The sequence below is a fragment of the Mercenaria mercenaria genome, chromosome 12 (assembly GCF_021730395.1).
Source record: "Mercenaria mercenaria strain notata chromosome 12, MADL_Memer_1, whole genome shotgun sequence".
In the NCBI taxonomy this organism is placed as follows: domain Eukaryota; kingdom Metazoa; phylum Mollusca; class Bivalvia; order Venerida; family Veneridae; genus Mercenaria; species Mercenaria mercenaria.
The window spans coordinates 51,809,461-51,835,898 of NC_069372.1; the positions used below are offsets into that span (position 1 = coordinate 51,809,461).

The 26,438-nt window shown below is 34.7% G+C and overlaps 2 protein-coding genes across 4 annotated transcripts in view; one reads left to right on the plus strand and one right to left on the minus strand.

Annotated features, from left to right (window-relative positions):
• Positions 1-580: 580 nt before the first annotated feature.
• LOC123534469 (glutathione S-transferase theta-1-like) lies at positions 581-11,863 on the minus strand. 2 transcript variants are annotated; one of them, XM_045316742.2, is made up of 4 exons: positions 11,707-11,863; positions 5,302-5,389; positions 4,091-4,244; positions 581-2,152 (listed from the first exon to the last, which is right to left on the minus strand). In XM_045316742.2, exons 1-4 carry the CDS (start codon positions 11,816-11,818, stop codon positions 1,802-1,804), a joined length of 705 nt encoding a protein of 234 aa, XP_045172677.2. In that variant the 5' UTR covers positions 11,819-11,863; the 3' UTR covers positions 581-1,801. The 2 variants fall into 2 exon arrangements, with proteins under 2 accessions (XP_045172677.2, XP_053376033.1); XM_053520058.1 differs by lacking the exon at positions 11,707-11,863 and adding an exon at positions 8,446-8,569.
• Positions 11,864-20,559: 8,696 nt separating this feature from the next.
• The window catches only part of LOC123534194 (unconventional myosin-XIX-like), a 40,131-nt gene continuing 34,252 nt past the window's right edge, over positions 20,560-26,438 (plus strand). For both annotated transcript variants that reach the window (XM_053520056.1, XM_053520057.1), the window contains exons 1-3: positions 20,560-20,648; positions 24,808-24,954; positions 25,373-25,475. In XM_053520056.1, coding sequence (XP_053376031.1) covers positions 24,817-24,954; positions 25,373-25,475 — 241 coding nt within the window. In that variant the 5' untranslated portion in view covers positions 20,560-20,648; positions 24,808-24,816. The remainder of the gene's footprint in view (positions 20,649-24,807; positions 24,955-25,372; positions 25,476-26,438) is intronic.

Here is a 26,438-nt window from a genome sequence, read left to right on the forward strand (position 1 = left end):
ATGATGCGGCCGGGGATCAAATCCACGACCTCCTGCTCTCGAATTGAAGGAATACAGATTTGGCATTGTCCATCCATCTGTCATCCATCCATCAGAAATTGAAAGTGCTTCTATTTCAAAAATATACTTTAGCTAGAATCACCAAATTTTGCATAATTATTAATTAGCACATGACCTTTGCTCACATATAGTATCATCCCACTTGGTCAAGTTAAAGCAGAGTTTTTCCCCTTGATTTGGTAAAAATAGGGATTTTTGACTGTGTCTAAGTAACCTATTGATGAATCTTCATGAAACTTTACACAAATGTAGATCATGCATAACTTTTGTCAGGATCACTTCAGTAACTTCAGACTTATTGCCCTTTGTTTTATAATCCATGAATTCCCACAAAACAAAGTAACCAATTGATTGATCTTATGAAACTTAATACAAATACAGATCACTATAGGGCAGTGGTGCAAGCACAACTTTCAGCAGGATCTCTTCAGTAACTGCAGAGTTATGCCCTTTAATTGTTTGGTATTCCTCAAAGAAAAGCAGAAGATCTCAGATAAAAAAAAATTAACAAATTATAACATTATTTTTAAATTTTATTTCATATATACATATATAACAAATCACAGTTTCTCACACAATAAATTCATATCCAGCATAGTTTTTTTTGCATAATTTAAATAACTAAATATTTATATAATAGTTAAAAGTAAAATTACATAGAATATGGTTCACATCTTTTTTTTTCTGATGCTGACCACAATTAACTGCACTGAACCATCTTTTTCAAAGCACCATTTAAGTAGAAAGATATAACTGAAACTTGATATCACAAAAATCCGGCTATCTTGAAGAGAATTATTTTCAAGTCCTGTCCCATAAAAACATGCATAAAATATCATTTTAAGTTGAATTTTGGTTATCTTGAAGTAAAATGTTAGATCCCTCAGAATTCTAGATACAGAGTTTCAACTGTATTTACAACAATCCTGACATGTTATTGCACTGGAGAACATATTCTATGCCTTATTCATTTTAAACAAACAACCCCTGTTCAAACAAAATGGCTTCTTTTGGTTGAGACAAGAACTGTTAATCTGATGGACACCTGTAGCAACAGAAGTGTGGGTGTTATACTTTTTCAACACTGCCCAAAGGCACGGTCAGACCAGTATTTGCTTGTTTGGGCCTTAAGCAATGCAGAACAAGAACTGACTGTTTTCACTGGCTGACTACCATGGCAGCAACTGTTGAACAATCAAAGTAGGCTAATAACATTGTGTTTATCTAATTGAAAAAAGAAGTATAAAAAGGGGCATAACTTGTTACAACATATGAAATTTTTGAGAATATGTGCATCTTTTTTCTTTAGAAAATAAGCCACTGAATGTATAGCAGAATGACTTCTACAAGTTTGCAATTCCTCTTCCATTTAACAAAACATATTCCAAAAAAGACTGCATTAAAAATGTGAAAATATCAATACGAAATTGTTTGTTTTCAAAAGGAAAAATAACTTTCTGATTCCATTTGGATTAATTATTAAATTATTTTTACTGGTGCATAATATACATGTTTATACATGTCAGTATTTGACAGCATAAATTTTTCATGTTTATCCATAGGACTTGTTAAATATTAAGTCATAGTTTTCTGGATGTTCTCAAATTAACTAAATGAATATTTTTTGAAAAATTGTAATTCATATTAAAATCTTCTTGGAAACAAAAAATTACAGTTTGCATGGCATAATAATTACTATGGTATCAAATGCTGAAATACAAACCTCATTTGAGCATATCTCTTACAACTTGGCACCTAATTTAGGTCCAAGTGTTTTGTAAGTTTCTCGCGTACGATACGTTATACCATGACCTTCATCAAAATATGGGTTGAGTCGTTCTCGAACACGCTCCATCCACTGCTTAACTTTCTTATTTGTTTCATAAATGTCCTCTTCAAACACAGGATACAGTTGGAGAAGTTCACAGGCTCCGAGAAGATCTGCGACAGAAACATCGTCATTGCCACCAATATATTTACCGTCTTTCAGGAAATATTGATCAATATGTTCAATGATTTTCGGTAATTCTGCTTTAAATCTGTTCACTTTGACCTCATCTATCTTGCCCTGTCTGGCTACTGGCATTATCAACTGAAAGTAAAATACGGTCATACTAAACTCAAGATGGTTTTGGCCATGGTGCTAAATGGAACACAACTATATGAAAAACTGGAATTACTAATCTTAAAATTAAGTTAGCAGTAATTACAGAATCAGAATACACAGACTGGACTTGCTTGCAACCAAAGTTCTCATCAGGCTAAATATTTGTATTATATTTCACTGGAATCTCTTCAACCATTTGAAAAGATCGAAAATTGAATTGCTATACTGCTGACATCAAACACTCAACCATCTGTATTACAGGACCGCTTTATTATTAAACAACCAAGTTATATCACGCCAGAATATTTTTACTACATAAATGCATCCCAATCATCACATGTGATATGAGTCACATGACCACACAAAACTGACCCCAGTTGATAAAATTGTCTGCAACAGAATTGATTAAACGACTGTGAACTTCCTTTTGAACATTTTTGTACAATGTCTATTTAAAGAGTCATGTGTACACATACATAATTAACATTTCTTACAGTGGTTATGATGATGAAAGATTATCAAAGAATGTACATTTAAGCAGAAATATCTATCCTTTAATGTAACTAACATGAAATACACGGTACTGGCCCCGTGTTCACAAAACATTTTTCGGACTCAGCTGAGTTTGAGTTGGAAATTTTAGTATCAATTTTATTAAAACTTCAAGGTTAAATTCCAACTGAGACAGACCATCAATACTGAATAGCCACTTGAAAAGAGTTATTAACTTAAAATTTAGTTTTAAACATGCTATTTAGATATAAATGACAAATAATATACAATTATCGACTTTTTCATAGGTTGATATTAGGATTTATCAACCAGAAAAGAGTTATATTCACCGAGCCGAAGGCGAGGTAAATATAACTTTTTGAAGGTTGATAAATCTTGATATCAACCTATGAAAAAGTCAATAATTGTTTTATTACTTGAATAAATGTAAAGTCAGTTTTGTTATTACAACTGTAACTTTAATAAAGAAATAAGGAATAAATTTAGACCAAATCAGGTTGATATTGGTTTTCCAAGCACCTACTTTGATCTATTTTTATTTTTGTACTATTTATAACCCAAGATAAGTTGATATGATATGTACTCATTACTTTTCGAACCGTTTTCAGCCAATCAGAGAAACACTAGAATACAGTCATGTAATAAAGTTTCTTTATCAAACTCAGCTGAGACTGAAAATGTTTTGTGAACACTAAGCCAGGTCATAATGGTATATATCAACACTTGCAAACAGTACTTGTCTTTCTAAACACGATAACATTTATCAAGCAACCATTCCATCAAGAGATCAAATCTTGACTGTCCTGTGTGGTCTCTCAATACAATGTTGACTGTATATGAATATGTATGAAAACTGTAGTATAACTGCCTGTAATCTTGACCTTGGAGGTACAGACCTGACTTAAACACAACAGACACTGTGAATAGGCTTAACATTTGTGTAAAGTTTCACTAAAATCCTGTCAATCATTTACAATGTTCAGCAGAGATACACTGTTTTAGACAGACTAACAAACTGTAGTACTCTTCATGGGATACATTACACCTCCATTCATGTGCATCAAAATATACTGACAGTCTGGACAATACAATATACAGTCAAACCTGCTTAAGAGGACACCTGTATTAAGCAAAAGCCGGTGTTATAAGACCATTAATTTTAGTTCCCTCTATAGTGAATTTTATATAGATTGAACCTGTATTAAAAGACCACCTGTCTAATAAGACCATATTTTGCTCTCCCTTAAGTGGTCTCTTAAAACAGGTTTCACTGTACATGCTAACATGCAAGCTAACATGCAGAACATTTGTTTTAATGCCCTAGTTGTAAGTTTACTTAACAACAAAATCTTCTCTACATGTATCAAAACTTTTGGATTATATAAAATATCAGTATGCAAAAAAACTCACCTTTTGTTGGAAGACCATAGCAGCCTGCATCCGAGTGTTTAGGTGTTGCCAATGCAGATACTCTTCAATCCTTGCTTGTTTCTGAAGGTCATTCTTTGGATACCAGTGCTCCGGTAGATTATACTTTGATGCCAGGTAACGTAAGATTGCAACACTGTAAGGCACAATATCATAGATATTATATTCTTTTCAATGATCAGAAAATTTTGTACATATGGCGCGAAAAAATGTAGTGTTCTGGAATGTTTAGAGCATGACATTGTGCAGACTGTTCAAAATAAAACCTTCTGCAAACAGAACAGTCACATGATAAATATTTACTACAACAGAATGCAGGTCTTGGTTCCACTCCACTAAGGATGACCTCAGTCATGCTGGGTACCAGAACTGAAAACTGTACTATTTTATTCCTTTGACAACAAAAGACAATAATCTTTAGAACACTGTCCTGAGATGTAAAAGAAATATGGCCTAAGAACAATGAACAAGGAAAGCATTGCCTTGCAATCTTTTTTTTTTTTTATTAATTGTATATACCATCCTGTTATTCTTAACTGAATGTAGTTTCCTATAGCCCTAAGTTATACTGATGTCAAAGAATGGCCTCCAATCAACTAGTTTTGTGTGTGCACTTTTTAAGCAGTTTTACTAGTAAGACTACTAAACTGCCCGATTAGCCCAATTAGGCAGAATAAAGGAATGAGAATCAAAAGGTTGCAAGTTGTATTTTCTCTGTGATGTTTTGTCAGAAGTTATTTGTCCTCCAACTCTGATTCATGTGAAGAAGTTGTCAACTACGTGTATAGAATTGTCCATGCACAACTTAAAACCAATTCTTCAAAATGAGTTCATGCATTGCAAGATATCTGAAAACAAGATGGTTCTCATGAAATGAGTCATGCCATGGGAAAACCAACACAGTGGCTTTGCGACCAGCTAATTACTTTCAAAGCCTATTGTAATTTATAGAAACTGTCAGCAAACAGCATGGATCCTGACCAGACTGCGCGGATGCGCAGGCTGGTCTGGATCCATGCTGGTCGCAAACCCACTATGTTGGTTTTCTCATGGCGCAGCTCAAATCAACGTCACAATTTTATTGTAAATTAATGGATTTTTAAGTCTGAAATAGCACTAAAACCTTAGAGATGATGTGAACTAAACTGTCATCTTATCTACAGTATAAATTTTGTTAACATTGTTAAGTAAACCTTTCTGTGAGTATAAATCCATTATCATCTAGTACTGGAACTCTCTGCCAGGGATTTAATTTTGTAAATTCTTCCTTGAAGTGTTCACCTGAAAATCACAAAAATAACTGAGATAGTTTGGTCTTGTTTTAAAACTTTTGTTTTGACGCCAAGCAAATTTAGTGAACTGGTAACCCCTACCAAACAGTATAAAGGTTTCATCCTTAAAAAACACATTCTCTGTCTATAAAGGAAGCTTAAGGAGCTTTTTTTTTTCAAATTAGATATTGTCACATTCTGTTGGACAACAGTTCAAGTCTGAGTCAGATGTATTTTTGTGATAACAAAGATATTATGAAAGTTTATCAAAACATTAAGTAAATAAAACAAGAAGGTCCTGTATCGCTCACTTGATCTAGTTATTTCCTCAGACGACCCAGTATCTAATTTGGTCTAGATATCATAGAGACAAACATTTTACAAAGTTTTATTTAACTCAAGTAGATCTAGATCATTATCAAAGTTTTTTGATGATTTGACCTAGTGACATAGTTTTTAACCTCAGGTACCACATTTTTGAACTTGGATCAGATTTCAAACAGTCAAACATTCTGGCAAAGATTTATGATTATAAAGTAAACCCTGGGAGAGAAAATACCAAGGTTCCTACTGGGGCTCAAACCACGGACCTTGTGATCTGTAGGCGGACACTCTAACCACGTCACTAAAGGGTTAACCCAACAGCATGGCTGTTGGAAGTGGCCTATAAACCTACTATCACTACAGTTCTTTCCATTTACTTTTCAGAGCTTACCAGCTCTCCAGAATGACATTCCATGCTCACCGCATGAGTCTGTCAAACACTTCTGACACCATTAAAGTAAACCCTGAGAGAGAAAATACCAAGGTTCCTACTGGGGCTCGAACCACGGACCTTGTTATCTGTAGGTGGACACTCTAACCATGGCGCTAAAGGGTTCACCCAACAGCAAGGCTGTTGGAAGTGGCCTATAAACCTACTATCACTACAATTATCAAGTTGAAGAAGCGGCCTCTAAAGTGTCAACAAGGTTTTTATATGATTTGACCAAATAACAACAGACAGACAAATAGACAACATTCCAACCACTTCTCATGAAGATCAGGTAGAAAATGCAACCTTTTAAGTGTAAAAATGTCTCCCTATGATTTAGATAATACAGTTTAGAACTTGACACAGATTTCAAAGAGACAAACATTCTGACAAAGTTTTATGAAGATCAAAAAGAAAATGTGGCCTCTACTGTAGAGTAATAACAATTCAGGTTGTTCTATGACTTGACCTAGTTACCTACAGGTAACACAGTTTTAACTTAACCTATCTTTCACACAGACAACCATTCTGGCATATTTTTTTTTATGAAGATTAAATGGAAAATCTACATGGTTTCTAGAGTGTTTAGTAGTTTTTCTATGATCTGACCTAGTGTCCTACTTTTTGACCTAAGGAAAACAAGTTTTGGACTTGAATATATGTAGATTTCAAACAGGCAAACATTCTAAGATCAAGTTAAGGTAACTTGACATGAACAACCAAGATGGCGACACGAAATTAGGGTTGGTCACATTATTTACTCCTATAGACAATATGCTGCTACAGAGGTCTAAAGATGCATTTTAATCATTTAATACACACATATACAATTGTAAAAATGCATTTGATTTATAAAATTATAAAATCAAATGTTCTGAAACTCACCATGAAAACTAGTCAATTTTGTGCGCATTTTGCGGACAAGTTATGTATCCAAACTGAAAATAATTTATATCCTCATATCTTTGAATATGTCCAAAATCAGGTGCTCCACCTATGAACAAAAGAACTTATCCACTAAATTTTATGCTATTTGCTCTGGAATTTCATCAGTAAATTATAAATTTCAATATTTTGTTGCAAATAAATTCAGTAACAAGGGGCTATGCAATTCCAAAAATATGTTTATCGTAAAACTCACCCAGTCCTATGAACGGAAAGTGAACCCAAACATAGCTGATTTTGGGTATATTACATTATGATTTATGACCCTTGCATGTTCAAATGCAGAAATCCTCATCTAAACTGGCTCTATATTTTTTTGGGAGGCAACAGAAAATCAAGAAAATGTACCTTACCAATTACATTAAACATACATTAATTTAGTATGGCCTAAGATCCATGCTTTCCATGAGATTTCCATGCAAGTCAGTAAAGTTTTGACATAGAGGGTTATTCAAACAGTAGCAAACACATTTGAACTAGGACACAGATTGAAAAGATTGTAAACGTTTTATAAAATTAAAATACAATGTAGAATTACTAAGAAATGAATATATCACTCAAAACTCTTAATATGTCAGGATATAAAGTCTCAGAAATAAGGACAAAGTAAACTTACATGTACTTTGAATTTTTTTAATGACCCTCATACTGCAGGCAGGTTTCAACTTTTTAGGGTGTAAAATATAGAAATTTATAATTTACTGATGAAATTCCAGAGCAAATAGCATAAAACTCAGTGGATAAATTCTTTTGTTCATAGGTGGAGCACCTGAAGGACATATTCAAAGATTTGAGGATATAAATTATTTTCAGTTTGGATACATAACTTTTCCACAAAATGTGCACAAAAATTGACTAGTTTTCATGGTGAGTTTCAGAGTATTTGATTTTGTATTTTTATAAATTAAATGCATTTTTACGATTGTATATGTGTGTTTTAAATTATTAAAATGCATCTTTACACCTCTGTAGCAGCATATCGTCTATAGGAGTAAATAATTTGACCAACCCTAATTTTGTGACGCCATCTTGTTTGTCCATGTCAAGTTACCTTAATAATGTAGTCTCTAAAGTGTTACGAAGGTTTTTCTATGGAGACAACATACTGACCATGAAAATCATAAACATTTCAAAACATTTTGAATTTTCAAAATCCATAAATTGGCGAAAAAGTTACTGAAAATTAAAAATTCTGATCCCATACACAAACGATGTAAAAACATTTGTTTAGCCCACCACCAGATAAACAGGTGTTACCGTGGAAATACCTGTTTTCGGACCTCTAAGAAATATGCCAGGTTTATCTGCATTTAAATATTTTGTCAACATAATAAGGTTTAACAAACATGTAAAGTACTCATTCTCACATTTATTCCTGCTCAAGAAAAAAAGTCTGCATAACAGCATGCAGAATAAATTGCATTTTCCAAACCCATGTGAAACCAATATGGCGTCATAAACAAGTACCTGTTTTCGAACCACCAATGAAATTGCTTATAACAAAACATAAACTACAGTTAGGTTCAACATAGGTATTCAATATTGTCAGTGAAATGTTACTTGACTGTAAGCATTATGACTTTTGAAACAGTTTTGAGTTTATTCTTCAGTGTTAGGCTTGTTATGACAAGGGCAGTAAAAGGTGTCATTCAATCTGATAACTGAAGTGTTACAGCAGAATTTCAAGTGGGTCCAGTGTGGACAGTCTTCAACATCACATTTAGCCCACTTGACAAATACAAGAGATACACAGTTTTTCATTTCCTTTGGCTGGAATTGCTTGCATACACAGCACAAGTCATCTGCAGACATCTCCTCTTCAGCTGAAAGGTCAGACTCACTGTCACTAACTGGAATAATCTGGCATCCAGATGGACCTGGTCAAAAGATTAAACAAGATTTTACTTCTATCATATTTGAAAATAAAAGTATTCCCTTATATAAACCTATTTCAATAGTTAAATTATTGAGCATTTATATTTTTTTCTATAAGTATTTATTTTTAATTAAGTTAAAAATTACATTTTATTGCTAACAATTTATACCTGGTTTTTGTGATGAAGCTGCAGAGTCAAGTTTTCTTTTCTTTCTTTCAACATGTTCAGACACAGAGGGTACTTTACTTGTCATCCTTTTCTTTGGTTCTGAACTAGATGCAGTCAGACTCTTTGACATTTTCTGCTTTTGCTTGTTAGGCTTTGACTTTTGAATTTCAGCTATTTCATTTACAATGTTATGATTTGTTATTTCCTTTCCAGCTACAACACCACTTATACCTTTATTGTGTTTCTTACTGTTATATGTCACCTTTTTTTTCTCCACAAACTCTTCTGCTGCTCTGAAGAATTCCCTACATGTGTTTTCATTTCCATGTTGGCAATTTGCAGTACTCTCTTGGGTTTCAGTGAGTTTCAATTCATCTGAGTAAGGCTTTGATGGTGCAAACTGGTCATCGCTGATTGCACTTGGGTTGAAAGGGTATATGCCCGTCTTCTCAAATGCTGACCTCAAGTTTGAATTAGACAAGCCCTTGACATAAGATGAAGACCCAAGCGCTGCAACATTATACCGAGTGATTTTTGTCTCTGGGCATTCTCTGAGAAATTTATGGCACTCATAGTTATAAATCTTTTGCAACGGGGCCAAAACAGCCAACATCAAGTGGCTGCAGTGCATGACTTGTGTGTGCTGGTAACACAAAGAGCAAAATGTTGTTGTGTTGTCCCATTCAATAACTGGCATGTTGATGTGTGATCTGCAGTAAAAAGTAATAATGGTTGTTACATAAAATGCATTAAAAATGAAAAAAAAAGTTATTTCAAAATCTTATTAACAGTTAACAAGTACACCATTTACTTTGAAGTCCAATTAACTTATTCAAACCATTATTAAAAAAAGGTACATTAAATATTTATTTACCTGTGTCCATCAAAAATAAGTAGCAATGGCTGTTCCTTGTTTCCACGTTGTACATATTTGATGAAATGTTCCTGTAGATATTCAAGGAACACATCAGAGTTTGACCAACCGGAATCAGTAACTGTGCCACTAGAGCCCGGTGTTGATCCCTCAAGGAGTTCTTTCCTCATTCTTTGCCCTTTAAATACAAAGAATGGTGGGATTTGTGTGCCAAGAGCATTCCCACAGCCAAGTATTGTAGTTATAGAAGAACCTTGTTGAGTTGAATTGCTTCTGTTCTGGACATAGCTGTTACAATGTATGGCGGAGCATGCTCAGTTTGTATCCTTTCTCATCAAAGTTATATATACACTCTGGTTTGTCCATCAGATCATTGCATTTCATGACAGTCTCCAGATTTTGGAAATACTCTGCAACAACTTCTTCATTCAGAGACAAAGCACGGCAGTTACTCAGAGAACGTGGTTTCAATACTTTCAGGTTCCACCTGTCTTTGAATCCAGCAAACCACCTAATTGTTAATGGTTTATCTCTGCTTCTATGTTTTAAATGAACTGCATAGTTGAAGCCTGTCAACTATTTCTTGGACTGTATATCCATACCCTAGTTTAGCCATATCAGTTAAATGTTTCACAAACTCAGCTTCTTCTTCCACACTGAACAATGGTGGGGGTCCGGACTTTAATGTCTCTGGATCAACTCTGCCCTTAACTCTGTCTCTCAAGGTGTTATGTGGCACAGCATACTGCCTTGCTGCAGTCTTCACCGGCATGCCCTTGTCCATGACAGCTTGGTAAGCATTTGTCAGTGCTGTTGGAGAATACAGGCGGTATGTAGCAGATGACTTAACAGGGCAAACCTGAAATAAATAAGAATCAATAAGTTTTTAATCTGAAAACTAACCTTTTACTAAATCTAATCTGAAATGTATAAAAAAATATAAGCGGACTACATTTTTTGAACTGGATTGTAGCAATGTAAAAATAACCTGGTCACATGACAGTCACGTGACTTTGAAAAGCAGACGAAGAGCGTCCTCCCCCATACATAAATAAACTGATTTATGTAAAATACTGAAATATTTTGGTTTTCTTGGCAACATAAATAAAGAAATAGTAAAAACTAACACTTTTGACTAACTTTTAAAACAACAAAGATATAAATACCTGTTTCTGACGCATATTTTATTTTGACAGCTACAGCGTGCAAAATGTAAACAAAGCACCTGCCTGAGATTGACGATGACATCATTCACGTGCCGGAAGTAAAATAAATCGCGAGGAAATAAGCGGTTCGAAAACAGGTGGGGTTCGGAAACATGGAGATCGACGAGTCACGGCGATCTCTCCTATAAAGGTGGTACATTAGGTGTCAAAGTTTTACATAAAAGACCTAGTACATAAGTGACTGGTACATAAGGTGTCGCACCCGCTAATTTCATAACTTATAAATACATTTGGAGTTGGGGGGTGGGGGGGAGTGACATTTAATGAGTGGCACTCTGAAACACAATACTGTATAGTATAGAATTTCATTTCACTTGTAAAGATGGTACTTGCTTTGGAAGTGCGAATTAATGTCAAGTAATGACGGGGAGAACGTGAATAAAATGAATTTGATGTCGTTCTACTTCCTGAACTTTTACAAAATAGTGGGATTTTATGTACAAATGTGGTTGTCATTGCACAATCTTGAAACTGTGAGTTTACCTTTTCGTAGTGCTACAGGTTTAGCTTCAAATTTTATGTTATTTGCTTTCAGAAATATATAAACAGCCCTTGAAGGCTGTGACATAAGATCAAAATAATACTTCAGCGCCATTTTAGGAATTCCCTGTGCTAAATTTAGAAAATTTCATTACTTTACCGACTTGGAAAATAACCACCAAAAAGGACTTATAAAATGACTGTCTAACAGGTGTTACGGATCTGAAACATGGGTGAAGAGAATCTTAACATTATTGATCAGTTTCAGTTGAAATTTTACAAATTCTTAACTTCAAGCAGAGAACACCAAGTTGTTGACTTATGGTGAGCTTGATCGGAGTTATATGATTATTTCAAAAGTCGAAATCTAGAACGGTATTAAAATTTCACTTTCAGAGTCACATGTATACTTACCATTTCTAATAAATATCTTGGTCCATATCATATCATGTGAAATGTTTTTAAGCGCTATGGTTTCTGTTAGATATCAAATTTATTAATTTTGGCAGTAAGATATATACAGTATATACGGGGACTAACTGCGCCCCACTCATTGCCGATTTATTCCTATACTGTTATGAACGAGATTTCATGCTCAATTTATCCCTGAGAAACAGTTTGACATTACTAAAGCTTTTGGAACCTCGAGGTACTTTTATGATATTTTAAATATGGGCAACATATATTTTTCAGAAATTGTGAAATATATTTATCCAGAAAATATACAACTTAAAACAAGGCTAATAACTCAGATTCAGAAGCGTAAGTTTTGGACTTCCATCTAACAATTGTGAATAGCAATTTAGGGAAAAGATATGATAAAAGAGACGATTTCAATTTTGAAATTGTCAACTTCCCCCACCTTGATGTGGATGTCCATCGAGCAAAATCATACAGTGTCTATATTTCACAACTTATATTCGTTTTACAAGAGCTTGCTCAAAGTTAGAGGATTATGGTGATAACAATCTTCATATTACCAAAAGATATTACAACAGAGTTACCGATATCATAAACTACGGAAGGCTTTCACTGAATTTTACCACAGATCGTCCGAACTTTTAAAGAAATATACTACAAACCTTAAACACGTCCAAAACTTGGTCTACATCTGCGGATATCTCTAAATTGCTTTTTGTACTTTTAGCATGTGTAAATGTTGAGTTCTGCTCAACCCGGGGCTAGATGGCGTGGACGATAGCATGCATTTCCACTACCGTCCATGAACAGGCTCAATCAAAAAGAGCCTGCAACATTTTCGTTTTTGTTGTGTTAAGCGACCTATGGAGTTTCCACATTTTCTATTTTACACACCCCGCATACTATGGGGATGTTGTTTATAAACATAAGCAAATTAAACTTAATGCTTATTTCAATCAAATATTTGTAAAATAAATAAATAAATAAAGCAAGTTTATCTAAAGAGGATACAATGCGGAAACCTTATCCCTCCTTATACACAGAATAGATATCAATTAAGAAATAACACGATGGTGCGATGACTAATAAAGTGTAAGACTCCATTATGCTTTTCTCATAAATCTTACAAAAAAAGGACGGGCGGAGTGGAAATTTGTCTTGCAGCTTGTTTGGCCATGCCCTTAAAAGTTAGGCTTTTAGTGCTCTGACTTCAGGCAAGTTGTTGTGTACATTGGTGTAATCATACCTTAGATTGACACTATTTATATAGTTTACTTGATATAATCTTGTATTTTGTCGCAAATGTTAGAACTTTTCTTAGTATGGAATTAATTTATTTACACTGCCTTGTCTAATTTGTTGAAAAAGTTCTTTTTACAGATTTTATTGATTGAGTCTGTTCATAACAGGTAATGAAATATGCAACACCTCTCACGCCCCTAGCATCCGGCTTAAGCGGTCTTTGAAGTCTTTGTCACACTTTCGATCTAAGTTAACCTTACATTCATTGAAAGCTTTTACAAACTTAACATAAAAATTAAAAATTGCTATACAACAGAGAAGAGCTTGCAGACATTGCCTATATAATAAGCTTTCGACCTTATATGGCTGCTTAGTATCAAAACATTTCACCAAAGGAACACTTAACTGTAAAAATACAAGACCCGAAAATATGAAAATTCACATTCAGCTTTCAACTAAAACTAAAATACACACATAAAACCCCCAGTTTCCTTTATATAGGTTACTGGCCGTTTCAAGGTTGTGCCTCTCGTATTTCGGTTTATTGTCTTGTTTGTTGTTGATGTTTCTCCCCTCTCTCTCGCCCCTCCCCCCACCCCAATCCCCGCGCCCCTTCGCATCTACGCCACCACCTCTCCTTTTACTAGGAGTTAGGTTAATGTATTAACAGTAGTATGCATCAATTTGGTTAAAAATAGTACACACTATACACATAGTTGAACACAGTACAAATGCGTACCACTACTGAAATAAATGAAAGTGTTTAAACAAATAACTGTTACTGCATTACATTTAATTATAAATGTAGCTCTACATACGCAGTTAATTTATATATGTGTCAAAGTTAAATATATTTGATAACGATTTTCTAGTGAAAGATATCGGATATCTTTCAGTAAATTTATTCTAAAAAGTACTAAGAACTATAAAATTTTACATTCCAACATCAAACTTTACATTCCATTATATGTTCTGTTAATAGTGTAGTTATTGTTTTCTATCTGTTCAGTCAGTTTGATTTATATGGCACATGCTCTCAGATCTAAATGAGCTATGGCTTTGAAATAAATTCTTGCAATCTTGGAGGAGCACAAGAGCAGTGTGCCTTAAAACAATAATGTATTTTTATGTATGTCACGTTGCAAAATTCGGCATGATAGGGTGTGATATTAAACTGATTTGGGATATTGGGCGTAATGTTCATGGGCCTTTTCATGAGAAAATATGGAAAGCCGCAGCTGTCTTATGTCGGGTCATTTCATGTTATCACGTCTGTGGTGTTAATTTGTCATAACATTGTCTTACTATATTAAAAACTATATTATCATGACAAAGTGTCAGGATAACAAGATAACATGAAATACCCTGACATATGACAGTTGTGGCGTTCCATAAGAAAACCTAATTGTAACTATTGGACCTTATGGACTTATGTGAATATTTTGGTTTATGGAATATTAAAGATTAATGATTTTTTTTGGTGGGGGGGGGGGGGGGGGTGAGATTGCTTGATCGAAGAACAAGTTATGATTTGCGTCTTTCCATACGTCTGTCCGACCGTCTGTCCGTCCGTTACACTTCCGTCACTCTGTCATCCATCAAGGTATTACTCGGCACCAATGTTCCCTATAATGCCACGACGTGTCGCACGCAAGGCCCAAACCTGTAGCTCAAAGGTCAAGGTCACACTTAAAAGTCAAATGTAAAGAGGGTCTGTTCCAAATACGGCCCATAAATCTACCATTTATCAAGGGATTTCAAACTCACTTGGCACAAACTTTCCCCATAATGAGATGAAGTGTCGCATGTAAGGCTTAGGCCTCTATTTTAAAGGTCTAGGTCACACTAAATAAAGATAATACGTCATTTTTTGGCTAGTCAACACTAAATTTACTTTTCATGCATGGATATTCAAGTAGCTAGGCAAAAACAGTCACCATAACAAAATGATGTCGCATATAAGACCCAGACCTTTAGCTCCATGTCAAGGCTCCATGTCAAGATCTCAATTGGAGGTAAAAGATTTCTGTTTTATTTTTCGGTCTGTAACTTTTTATGCATTGATGTTTATTCAAATAACTTAGCATAGATATCCCCCATTACAAGATAACGTGTCTTGTGCGAACCCCTCTCTCAAAGATCAAAGTCAAAGGCATCCAAGTTAACTTCGCTGTTTTGGTTGGTATATTTAATAACTTTCTTTTTATATCATAATGTACAATGCATGTGTTTTTTTTTTTCATCAATTTTCCCACTAATTTAAAAATGAAAATAAGATGATCGATATTGATAGATATAAAAATGCTATTTTCAATTGTAGATTTCCAGAATGCAAACCCATTCATAAGTTATAACTTTATATATAGGTAGATATAACATTATTATGATTGCAATACCTTAGGGTGATATGCAGCTCTATGCATACCATATTTCACTGGCACCATATTAATGTTGTCTCTAAAAGTCATGTATATCATTTGTTTGTTAATGGCTTCCCTTTAATATAATAAGATATTTCATTACTTTTTCATTTTTTTCCCTACATGGGTGGGGCAATCCAATCCCCGCTGGGAATATGCTTAATACGGGTTGCGCGACGTCCGATGCTGGTATTGTGTGTACAAAAAGACGAAACTGAAGTAGGTGAAGTTATGCTTTTTCTCACTATGACAAATAGCAAAATGCTATTCGACATAAATACGATACAACATCATCTGGTTTGTAAATTATGATTCGGCCCTATTATCACAAAAACTCTGGCGACACGAAGCGTGAAAAAAGTATGAAATCAACATAATAATGACAGCTTCTGACCTCGTGTGCCTTATTTGAGGACATATGATAATAAACCAACTGTAATAGAGCATCGAATATCACATTTATTTGCTTCAAATCCTGCCTATGAGGACATAATTGAGAAAGAATGGAGTTGCTCATATATATTAAAATGTCAAACTTTCCTGTCATGTATGTGACTGCAAAACCAGTTTGCACCTACATGGGTACTTATAAATGTATACTGACGAGATAAAGAAACGCCTCATTGAAATTTGGCGTTATTTTTTTCCTGACGCTTTTAATTGTTGTAAAATGTAGTAAATCTACATGTACTCTGACCGACAAACACAGTGAACAAAAACTCGCGCGATTTCATTCAGCCAATTGTTCACTTCATGTACCTGGTCATGATTTCCTCGTGCAGTCCGTGCATGTAAACCATGTGGTTTGATTGAACGATTTCTGCACAGGTACATGTGTAATACGACACACAACCATATTTTCAGCTATTCTCTGAAAAAAACATTAGTTTTCGTAATGCCGAGGCTTTATTCTGAAAAGAGGGTTCAGGTTTTGGCTATGCTTGAATGTGGGCGAACGCAGGAACAAGTTGCTAGACGTTTTAACGTCTCTCGTTCGACAATTGTGCGTCTTATTCGACGTGTTAGAGACATGGAAACGTCTATCGATAGACCACATTCAGGTAGACCGCGTGTAGCGTCAATACGACAGGATAATTATATACGCCGGCGTCATTTACGTGACAGATTTGTGATGGTGGAATCTACGTCACGTATAGTTGTAGGTAAACGTGGACGTCCAATTAGTCGACATACAGTGAGAAATTGACTCAGAGAACGCGGAATTACCTGTCGTAGGCCCTACCGCGGTCTAATTCTAACGTTACGCCACCGTCACCAACATCTTATTTGGGTCCGCAACCATCGCGGCCAGCGTTGGCAGAACGTAGTGTTCAGTGTCGAGTCGCGTTTCAACTTGTGGAACGCCGACGGACGTATCCGTGTCACGTTGCACGCGTCACCAGGGACTTTCTACAGGCTAGAAACATTAATGTTTTACCTTGGCCGGCGTGTACACCGGACTGCAATCCGATTGAACACGCGTGGGATTATCTCGGACGGCGGTTACGCCAACGTCAACCCCAGCCAGCAAACGTCCGGGAACTGGTAGCAGCGCAGCACCAGGAGTGGGCCAGAATCCCACGGTGTCTGTTACGCAACTGGTGCGGCTCTATGAGGCGTCGCCTTGCTGCTGTGGTTGCTAGCAGAGGTGGCCACAAGCGCTACTGATTTTTCTAATGCAATTTCTCCGACCGGGCTATTAAAATTCAAGATTTAAGCATAATGCGACAATGAAATGATTTCTTATTGACCACAAATTCTTGTAAAGCATCAAATTTGCGAATGGAATTGTTCTTTTCTAATTTTGAATCACGGTTAACGAAAAATTGTATACCGAGTTTGAATGAGGCGTTTCTTTATCTCGTCACTGTATTATTTTAATAGATATGTTTGCTTAAATAATTTTGAGAAGAATGGATCAATGATTTGAACACAATCGGAGATAATGAAATCATTATCCGTACCAATTGGTACAATGGACCTCAGGAATGTTGTAGTAATTATAATGCAAATATAGTCATAAGGAAAACATGCATGATAACTACCTTCTAAACCGCGCTGATATCATTTTGTACATCATTTGCATAATCATAAGACAATACACAGACAAGCAATAGATAACGTTTACGATTCTGGAATAACATTGACCATTGCCGTTGACTGCATTTACACAAATCTACAATTACATCGAATGCTGCTAGTGAAGTAACTTTTTATCGTTGAAAAAAACAACATGTTTTTAACATTGAAATACAGAATTATTCTCTAGAATCAAACCGTGCACGGCAGTTTTTCTTGTCTCTTTCGAACCTGCACTACAATACGAAACGTCAGGAAGATTTACCTTTATTTCAACTTTTCTGTTTAATTGTAATAATGTTCGTTCCAATTGATGAAGAACGATTTTTTAAGATTTCACTACATTTAAATAATACTGTTTGATTGTTATATAATTTAATAATATTCACATAACTAGACCATGCGCGGCAGTTTTTCTTGTCGCTCCCGGGACTGGTTTTCAGTGTGAAGCGTCAAGAAGGTTTAACATTTCAACTAATCTGTGTATTGACTGGAATGTTTAAGAATGTCTTTGAGACATCATTACATTTAGAAATTGAATATTTTGTCATAATAAGGTAAATATATTTTGGCATACTTTTCTTGCCACTGTTTGTAAATTTACATTTTCTTGTTACTTTATTTTTTTTCTTTATTACTGTCGTTCATCAGTTGAATCGGTAAACAAAACATGAATTGTGTTTTTTGATAATCTGTTAAGAACAGAGCAGATGATGTATTACCCATTTTCTTGTCGCTGTCGTTATGAATGTCATATTTTTCTTGTCGCTTCATAGTAAGTACAGTAATAGCTAGATTTTTCTTGCCGCTTTATCACACCGTGGTTTCTCTTATCACTCCGTAAACGTTGATATTCAAAAATAACTTTAAAGACATCATAACATGTAAAGGAATACTTATATATGATCTACGTATTGTGATATTTTCTTTTCGCCCCGTGCCTGTCACGGATTTTCTTGTCTTGAATAACGTTAATTTTCTTATCCATTGCAGGAAATGATATTCCATTATTTTATTGTCGCTCAATCTGCCATAACTTGATTCTTCTTGTCGCTTCCTATCACAAACAGCTGAAATGACTTACGGTACTTAATACAGTAATAATATTAATTATATGTCGCCTTACAGTCTCTGAAATAGTTTCTTGTCGCTGATGTTCAACGGCATTATGAAGACGTAATATTTTCATATTTTTCTTGATGCTGAGTTTTAGTTGTAGCCTATACTTCATATTTTTCCTGTTGTCGCTGTACTTATTGATCTAGTAAATAAAACGAAAACAAAAATATTTATCTAGGTGTTGTATCATTCTGTGAACAGTTATTATTTATTTCGGTAATGGCATGACTTTATTTGTGAATATGCATTAGGCCTGCCTAATTTCTTGTCGCTTTCCTTCAAGTTTTTTTATTGTCATTTCAAATCAGAAATATGCCGTCACGTGACGGTAGTAACACTCAGGGTGAAAATACTGATATATTTCTTGTCGCTTCATGGTCACAAATCTTACCGCCTGTTGCAATATACAGAGAAGACAGCGTGCTTAGAAGATTTACTCAAATCCATAACAGTTTTTTTGACTTATTTGCTCAAACAAGCTGTGTTTGCGCTTGTAATTACTCAAATTTTACTCACTTTTTCAAACACTAGTGTGTTTGCACATTGCACATCAACTGTACGCTGTCAATCATGTGGCAAGTTTCCTTTAACGGCGAAAATATTTTATTACCAAAAATAATAATGAAATATTGACGTATATTTCAAATTAAATGGAAAAAATACATGTAATTGTGTATATGCTGAGGGATTTAAAGGAAGAGAAGAAAACTATTGATATTATTCCAGTATTTTAAAGAATTTTATTAGAATTTATTTGTAGACAAGAGAATAAAATGCAAATTTGCCTATATGTTTTATATACTGTAGTACATTTAATGGATGTAAAATGACATGGATATAAAGATGACGATAAAAAGGTAAGATGATAGAACTTTATTTTTCAAGGATAAATGTAGTGCAAAAAGGTGCAATATAGAATAAGTATCGTTTTTATTTTTCCTCCTAAATCTAACCGCCTTTTCTGGCCTGGTGGCATGAAAACTGCAATTCACGATTTGGATTAATAGTTATAATTAAGCTATCTGATGGTCATTCTTTAATTTTTCAACGGTAAGATATTTTAAAAAATCAGTCTTAAATCATATTATTTTCATTATAAGGCCTAAAAAAATTCTTTGTTTCCGGTAACATGCTAAAAAACTAGGGTAGGTAGGTCGGAAAATTATTTTTTTTTTTTGGATTTTTTTTTATTAAGGGAGACTTTTCGGAAATTATTTTTGTGTCAAAAAATGATTACAAATAAGGGGGTTATGCCATTAGAGCATCAGTAAGTTGATTTCTAACATCACTGGCCATGTTTAAAGCATAAAAATGCAGTTTCAGTTTTACAACTTTTTGTTAAAAAGTTGAAAAAAAATATTCTCCAAGGCCATAAAAACATTTAGGGTCGGGCCAAAAATTTAGGGTAGGTCGGGATACCGGAAACAAACAATTTTTTTACGCCTAAGTGAAAACAAATAGAAAATAAAAGTAAACCTTCTTGACGCTTCGTGTCGCTGAAATCTTTCTTGTCGCTTTTAAGTGAGACTGCTTTTTGGCATTTATTTGTCTTCGGATTAGACCTTACTAGTAATCAAGCGTCTACGTAACAGGAAATGGAGCGCGAAGTTTGAATAGAAATTTACGGAAAAATAGCTGTCAAATGAAATTAAATGCCTTGGCAAGGTGAAATTTTCTGTTATTTGTATGCAGATAAATACAGTCCAGTCACCCACTGACCCTTTGTTAAGCAGTAATACACCAGGGACGGCGAAATCTGATTTTGACTTGCTTGTCAGTTTTTGTCATATGCTATTTTTTATTTTTTATTTGTCCGTATGATAGATATATAGTAAATTCTACTCAAATTTCACTTGTCTGTACAAGCTTTGGGACAACCTGGGCAATATGGACAATTGAATTTGCAGCCCCTGTTGTGCCTTATGGTCATTCAATTTCACCGCTTGTGTAGTTTGACATGACATCAGATTTAGACATCTAACGGTATAATAGTAAGAATAAAGAAAAGGAGCCTGTGAGACATCACCAAAATAAGTATGCTAACAAATATGGAATGCTGCCCGGTGGTTTAGTGGTAACACGCTTGACTGTCCATTCGGCAGGCTGGTAACATTGCCCGATCGGGCTTTCAACATAAAAATTAATATTTCATGAAAATAATGAAGATATTTCTTTCAAACTTGGTCCATTTATTTAGCGTAACATATGATACAAATTAAAATAAAAATAACTTTGTTGCCTTCAGTTTTGGTAGAATTATTTCCCCTTTTCAGATTTTTATGACGCATAATTTTTGAAGTCCAAAAAAGATACATTTTAATGCTAAGTTTAAAACAAAAAAGGGTTCAATGGCTTTCTAATGCTCTAAATTGTTGCGCTAGTACATGGATGTATACATTTTACTGTGCTCTCACTTACAACATTATAGAGAAATGTTAGTTGTAAAAATGTTGTTCATATATCTGCACTAGAAACAAAGTATTAGCCCTAAATATAGGGGTGACTATTGAGGCCAATTTTGACTATTGCAATACTATTGATATTGCTTAAAAACTATTGCGATACTATTCTATTGCAGGTTACTATTGCGATACTATTGCAATACTTATCGGCCATCATATTTTATACAGTAAAGCTACCAACTGGCATTGTTACACAGTGTAACAGATGGCACTGTTTATAATTGCTGTTAACACACATTGAGATGTTTGTATAACTGAAACGGACAGAAATAATTCTAACATTAAATATTTCTTGCCTTCCTTGGCTTTGGAACAATAAGTAAAACAATAAACCTATGCAAGGTATACTCAAACGAATCGGCCATTTTGTTGCGAATGTCAACATGTTTAATAACCCAAAGCATCGAAAAAGACGAAAATGAATGGATCGGATTAAGGTGTACCATCACTAAATGAAAGGCCCTACCGAACAGTTTGCTGTATAATACAAATAGCCTTCTTTCTTCATGTCCATAGTACATTTTCTCATCTAAAATTAACAGGTTATTTAAACATATTTAATCAAAGTTTCTAAGAAACTAAATTTATTAATTATCTCCCAGACTTCTCAGTCCTTTATGGTAGTTTAATTCCGTGAGGGTAATTATTGTAATGGAGACGTAAACATTTTCCGAGGCGCAAATGAAAGCTGACTCTGTTTCTTGGTTTATAAATTATAAATTATTTCTGTATTTACTAAAATTTCAAAACTATCGAAACTATCGATTGTTGAAGGAACTATCGGCGATTGTTATTGGATCGTGACTTTTCTATCGATGCATGCTATCGGGACACTTAGTATCGCAATGCATCGATAGTTCGATGTATCGTTACACCCCTACCTAAATATATAGAAAAATGGTATTGGCGCACAAGTTTGGAGCAATAGTAAGCCATTGAACCCTTTTCTGTTTTAAACATTGCATTAAAACATAATATTTTTGGACTTCAAAAATTATGCATCATAAAAATCTGAAAAAGGAAAGTAATTCTAACAAAACTGAAGGCAACAAAGTTATTTCTATCTTAACCTGTATCATATGTTATGCTTAATAAATGGACCAAGTTAGAAAGAAATATCTTTATTATTTTTCAAAAAATACTAGTTTTTATGTCGAAAGCCCGATCGGGCAATGTTACCAGCCTGTTCCGGGGGAGGTCTGGGGTGCAAATTCCAGTCCAAGGCCAAGCAATGGAATTTCTGAGATAAAAGGTAAAGGTAAATTTTATTTACCGTCACTTTGTGAAACAATTAACGTAAGCTCAGTAGAGCTTTCGAGCGACTCTATTTTAAGAACAGTTAAAACCAGTTATACCTTACCCCCAGCAATTTGCTGGTACCCATTCACAGCTGGGTCGACTGAGGCAATCGTGATAAAGTGCCTTGCCCAAGGACACACCACAGTGGGAGTAGCCAGGATTCGAACCAGGGGCCTTCACCTCCGTAGGAAAGCGTCTTAGCCCTCTCGACCACTGCGCCCACATAATGCTCTTGAGTGTGACCCACCTGAGAGGCCAGTATCCCAGATAGCAGACAGGTGCTGGTCCAACGTTGGCCCAAGTGCATATTCTTCAGTGGCCCAACAAAGAATACCAGCTTTGGACAAATGCCATTTTACTAATTGGTGCAGCATAATGTGATCAGGTTGGATATCCAGCCACTTGAGCGCATTGCATTGCATAGCAACAAGCGGAGGTGAAAGTAAACGCCAATTTGTAATTGGAAAGCGTTGCATTTTTCACTAGAGTTTGTCGTTTTTCTTTGCTTTAAGTAACATTTTGCGAAATATTATGTCAGTGAAAAATTTGTAATGTTGCCGGATGTTCCAGTAATCATTTCCAAGGAAGAAACCATTCATTCTTTTGGGTTCCAGACGTGATGTTCAACAATAACTGTTGGTATAAATAGGTCCATGTATGCGGTATAGTCACTGCAAAGTATATTCACATTTGTGACAGACTAGATGAAAATTATCAGATAAATCGGCACTCCTTTAAATTTAAATAAGATAATTGGGTTACTCCTTTCACTGTCCTCGTTTTATAATCTTGAATCTGTTTTGTAACCTGGCATTAAAAAATAGTTCTAAATGCCAGGTTAGTTTATGTACCGTGTCAAGGTTGATTCAAAGAGCTATACGTAATAGTTATAGTATGTGTGAGAGTGTGTTACCAGGATATATCAGAGCTAGGGGTACATCGAGGGTATTTTTCTCTGCACATATCGTCGAGGCCGGTAGGCCGAGACAGATATGTGAAGAGAAAAATAACGAGATGTACCCCTAGCTCTGATATATCCTGGTAACACACGAGCATTACATATTATAACTGTTTTATCGCATAGTTTATCATTAAAATTTATATATTATTTTCATTTAAATTTGTTTATTATTATTTTTACTATTTTGATTCCCTTTCTGCGCCTCGCTGACAGAAACACTAAAACTTCTGTTTTAGAAAATGTGTTCCCCAGATGAAAGTACCCAACAAATTTCTGCATTGGTTTTAAATCTTTGCATTTCATTGGCCAGACATATTGTAAAACTTGTTGTTTTGTTTGTAAAAAAAAATCAAAGAAAAAGAAACATTTGAGAAATCTCAGAATTTCATATATTTCATGTATTTCTGAATTTGGCAATAACTATCAAGTTTTTGAAATATTCTAGTTTATTTATTCTTTTACTTTATAAATGTAGGTGTTTGTGACAATTCTTTCTCTGTGAACTGTAAATTGGAGCTAAAATCATCTTTTCTTTGAAAGGAAAAAATTATACTCCCTTGATAGGACCTCAATAGAGAAAAAGTGTTCCGATATATATCGGAACAGTTTTACTGTGCTGATATATATCGGAACACTTTTTTTCTTATGAAACTCCATAGAGATTTCCGTGTTGATATATATCGCAACAGTTTTGTAAGATATCAGCACAGTTTTGTAGTAATAATGTGTGTTACTATGTATAACATGCTGCAAAGATCAAAGGAAAATTGCCGCACTATGCGATAAGTATTATAATAGTCCAAATTATGATTACAAACGGCGCTGAAAAGTATTTGATTAAAGACTGCATGCCACACCAACACAGTTTTTTTTTTTTTTTCATGTTAAAGTTTTATTGTTTTTTTCATCAAAGGGGGATTTTGTCCACCTTGGGTCAAATTGAACAAGGGGGTTTTGTAATACATTCGGATTTTGCAATTTTGCATATATCAGAATGTTGTACTTGAGTTCTCACTGCTGCACGAGAGTTATGTACACTGCTTGCATCTTTTTACATTTAATGAAGCAAAAAGTTATATCTTCATTTGTAAAACTGTTTCAGGTCTGAAATATGAGAAGTAAAGATGATATCAATAGTTTTCTGCCAGGGATGTCTGTGTTTGTTAGAGATACAGCTAAAGTGTGGCAAGATGGGACAGTTTCAAGTGTTGGCAAAAGTACATGCACAGTAGCATTAACTAATAAAAAGGTAGAATTCTACTTGTTAAGGCTTAGAATATATAATTTAAATTTAAATGAAATGAGAACTAGAAATGAAATATACTCATGTTTGAGAACTTTTTAGTTATTTGTATATAAGGCACTTTAATAGGCTTCAAAAAACAACTTTGAATATATTGTAAATGCATGCATTCTGATATAATGTATTTGTCTTTGAAAAATGTGGGCCTATAGGATTGCCGCAGATTATTGCCTAGCCCTAGATGCTTAATTTGGTTTCATATGACCAGCGAGAAATTAAAAGAAAATAGGTAAGGGGCATCAAGAATATTTTTCATGGTATAATACATCATAAATGCACTCAAGAAAAAAATGAACAAACCTGTGTTGTGTTATTTACTTAATGAGATCTAAAGTGATATTTTTGTTTGTCTGCATGTTTCTAGGAGACGCGGGAGTACCCAGTGCATGACATTTTACAGAGATCAGAACAGTGCTTGAAAACAGTAAACAGTCTTACAGATCTATCTCCAATCAATCAGGCTTCAGGTACTTGCATGACAGGGTTCGAATTTAAGCTTGCATACTCGCGAAATGCGAGTGCAAATTTCAAACTGCAAGGTGAGATTTCAGACACCAGCATTTTTTTGCGAGTGAAAATTTTTGGCCGAATATTGTGCGTTTCTAACGGTCGTCTCGATCTTACACTGTTCTTTCTTTCGGAGCACTCTTTCATCTTTCGTCGTGAAAGGACGTTTACACTCAATACATGTTCTGTGCGCATGTCTTTTCAACTGCTGACAAGTACCTGTGCCAATTTTGATGATGTTTACCGTATCCGGTGGTTTTTTTGGTAATCTATTAATAAGTTACTATTTATATAGCGCAAATACGATTGGCTGGATTTGTCACGTGGAAAGTAACATGTCGCGGAAAATGCAAGTTGTTTTTCATTTAGCAAGTTAAAAAAATACCACTTGCGAAAAAATGCAAGTAGAAAATCAGGCTAAATTCGAACCCTGCATGATATATCATAATATGAAGTATTTGTGTACTGTAAAGTAGTGAAATTTACTTTGCACTTTTATTGTACCCCCCGTCAACAAAGTTGTAAGGGGGGGTATACTGGTTTCAGGTTGTCTGTCTGTCCGTAATCTTGTGCGCACCATTTCTCCTTATCCCCTTGACAGAATTTAATGAAACTTCACACAAGTGATCAGTACCAACAGTAGTTGTGCATGGGGCATGTTAGGTTCTTTTAGAAAAAACATTTGTAGAGTTATGGGACTTTGTTTTTTTGTTACTATACTATATACATAGACACAATCTTGTGCGCACCATCTCTCCTCATCCCCTTGACACAATTTAATGAAACTTCACACAAGTGATCAGTACCAACAGTAGTTGTGCATGGGGCATGTTAGGTTCTTTTAGAAAAAACATTTGTAGAGTTATGGGACTTTGTTTTTTTGTTACTATACTATATACATAGACACAATCTTGTGCGCACCA

Bases quoted from the DNA above. Each gene is read 5' to 3' on its own strand.
- LOC123534469 (XM_045316742.2), bottom strand. From the start codon at position 11,818: ATGGCGCTGAAGTATTATTTTGATCTTATGTCACAGCCTTCAAGGGCT. The intron at 5,390-11,706 runs GTAAACTCACAG...TGTGATTTTCAG, and splicing joins ACCTGTAGCACTACGAAAAG to GTGAACACTTCAAGGAAGAA. The intron at 4,245-5,301 runs GTTTACTTAACA...TGTGCCTTACAG, and splicing joins GGATTTATACTCACAGAAAG to TGTTGCAATCTTACGTTACC.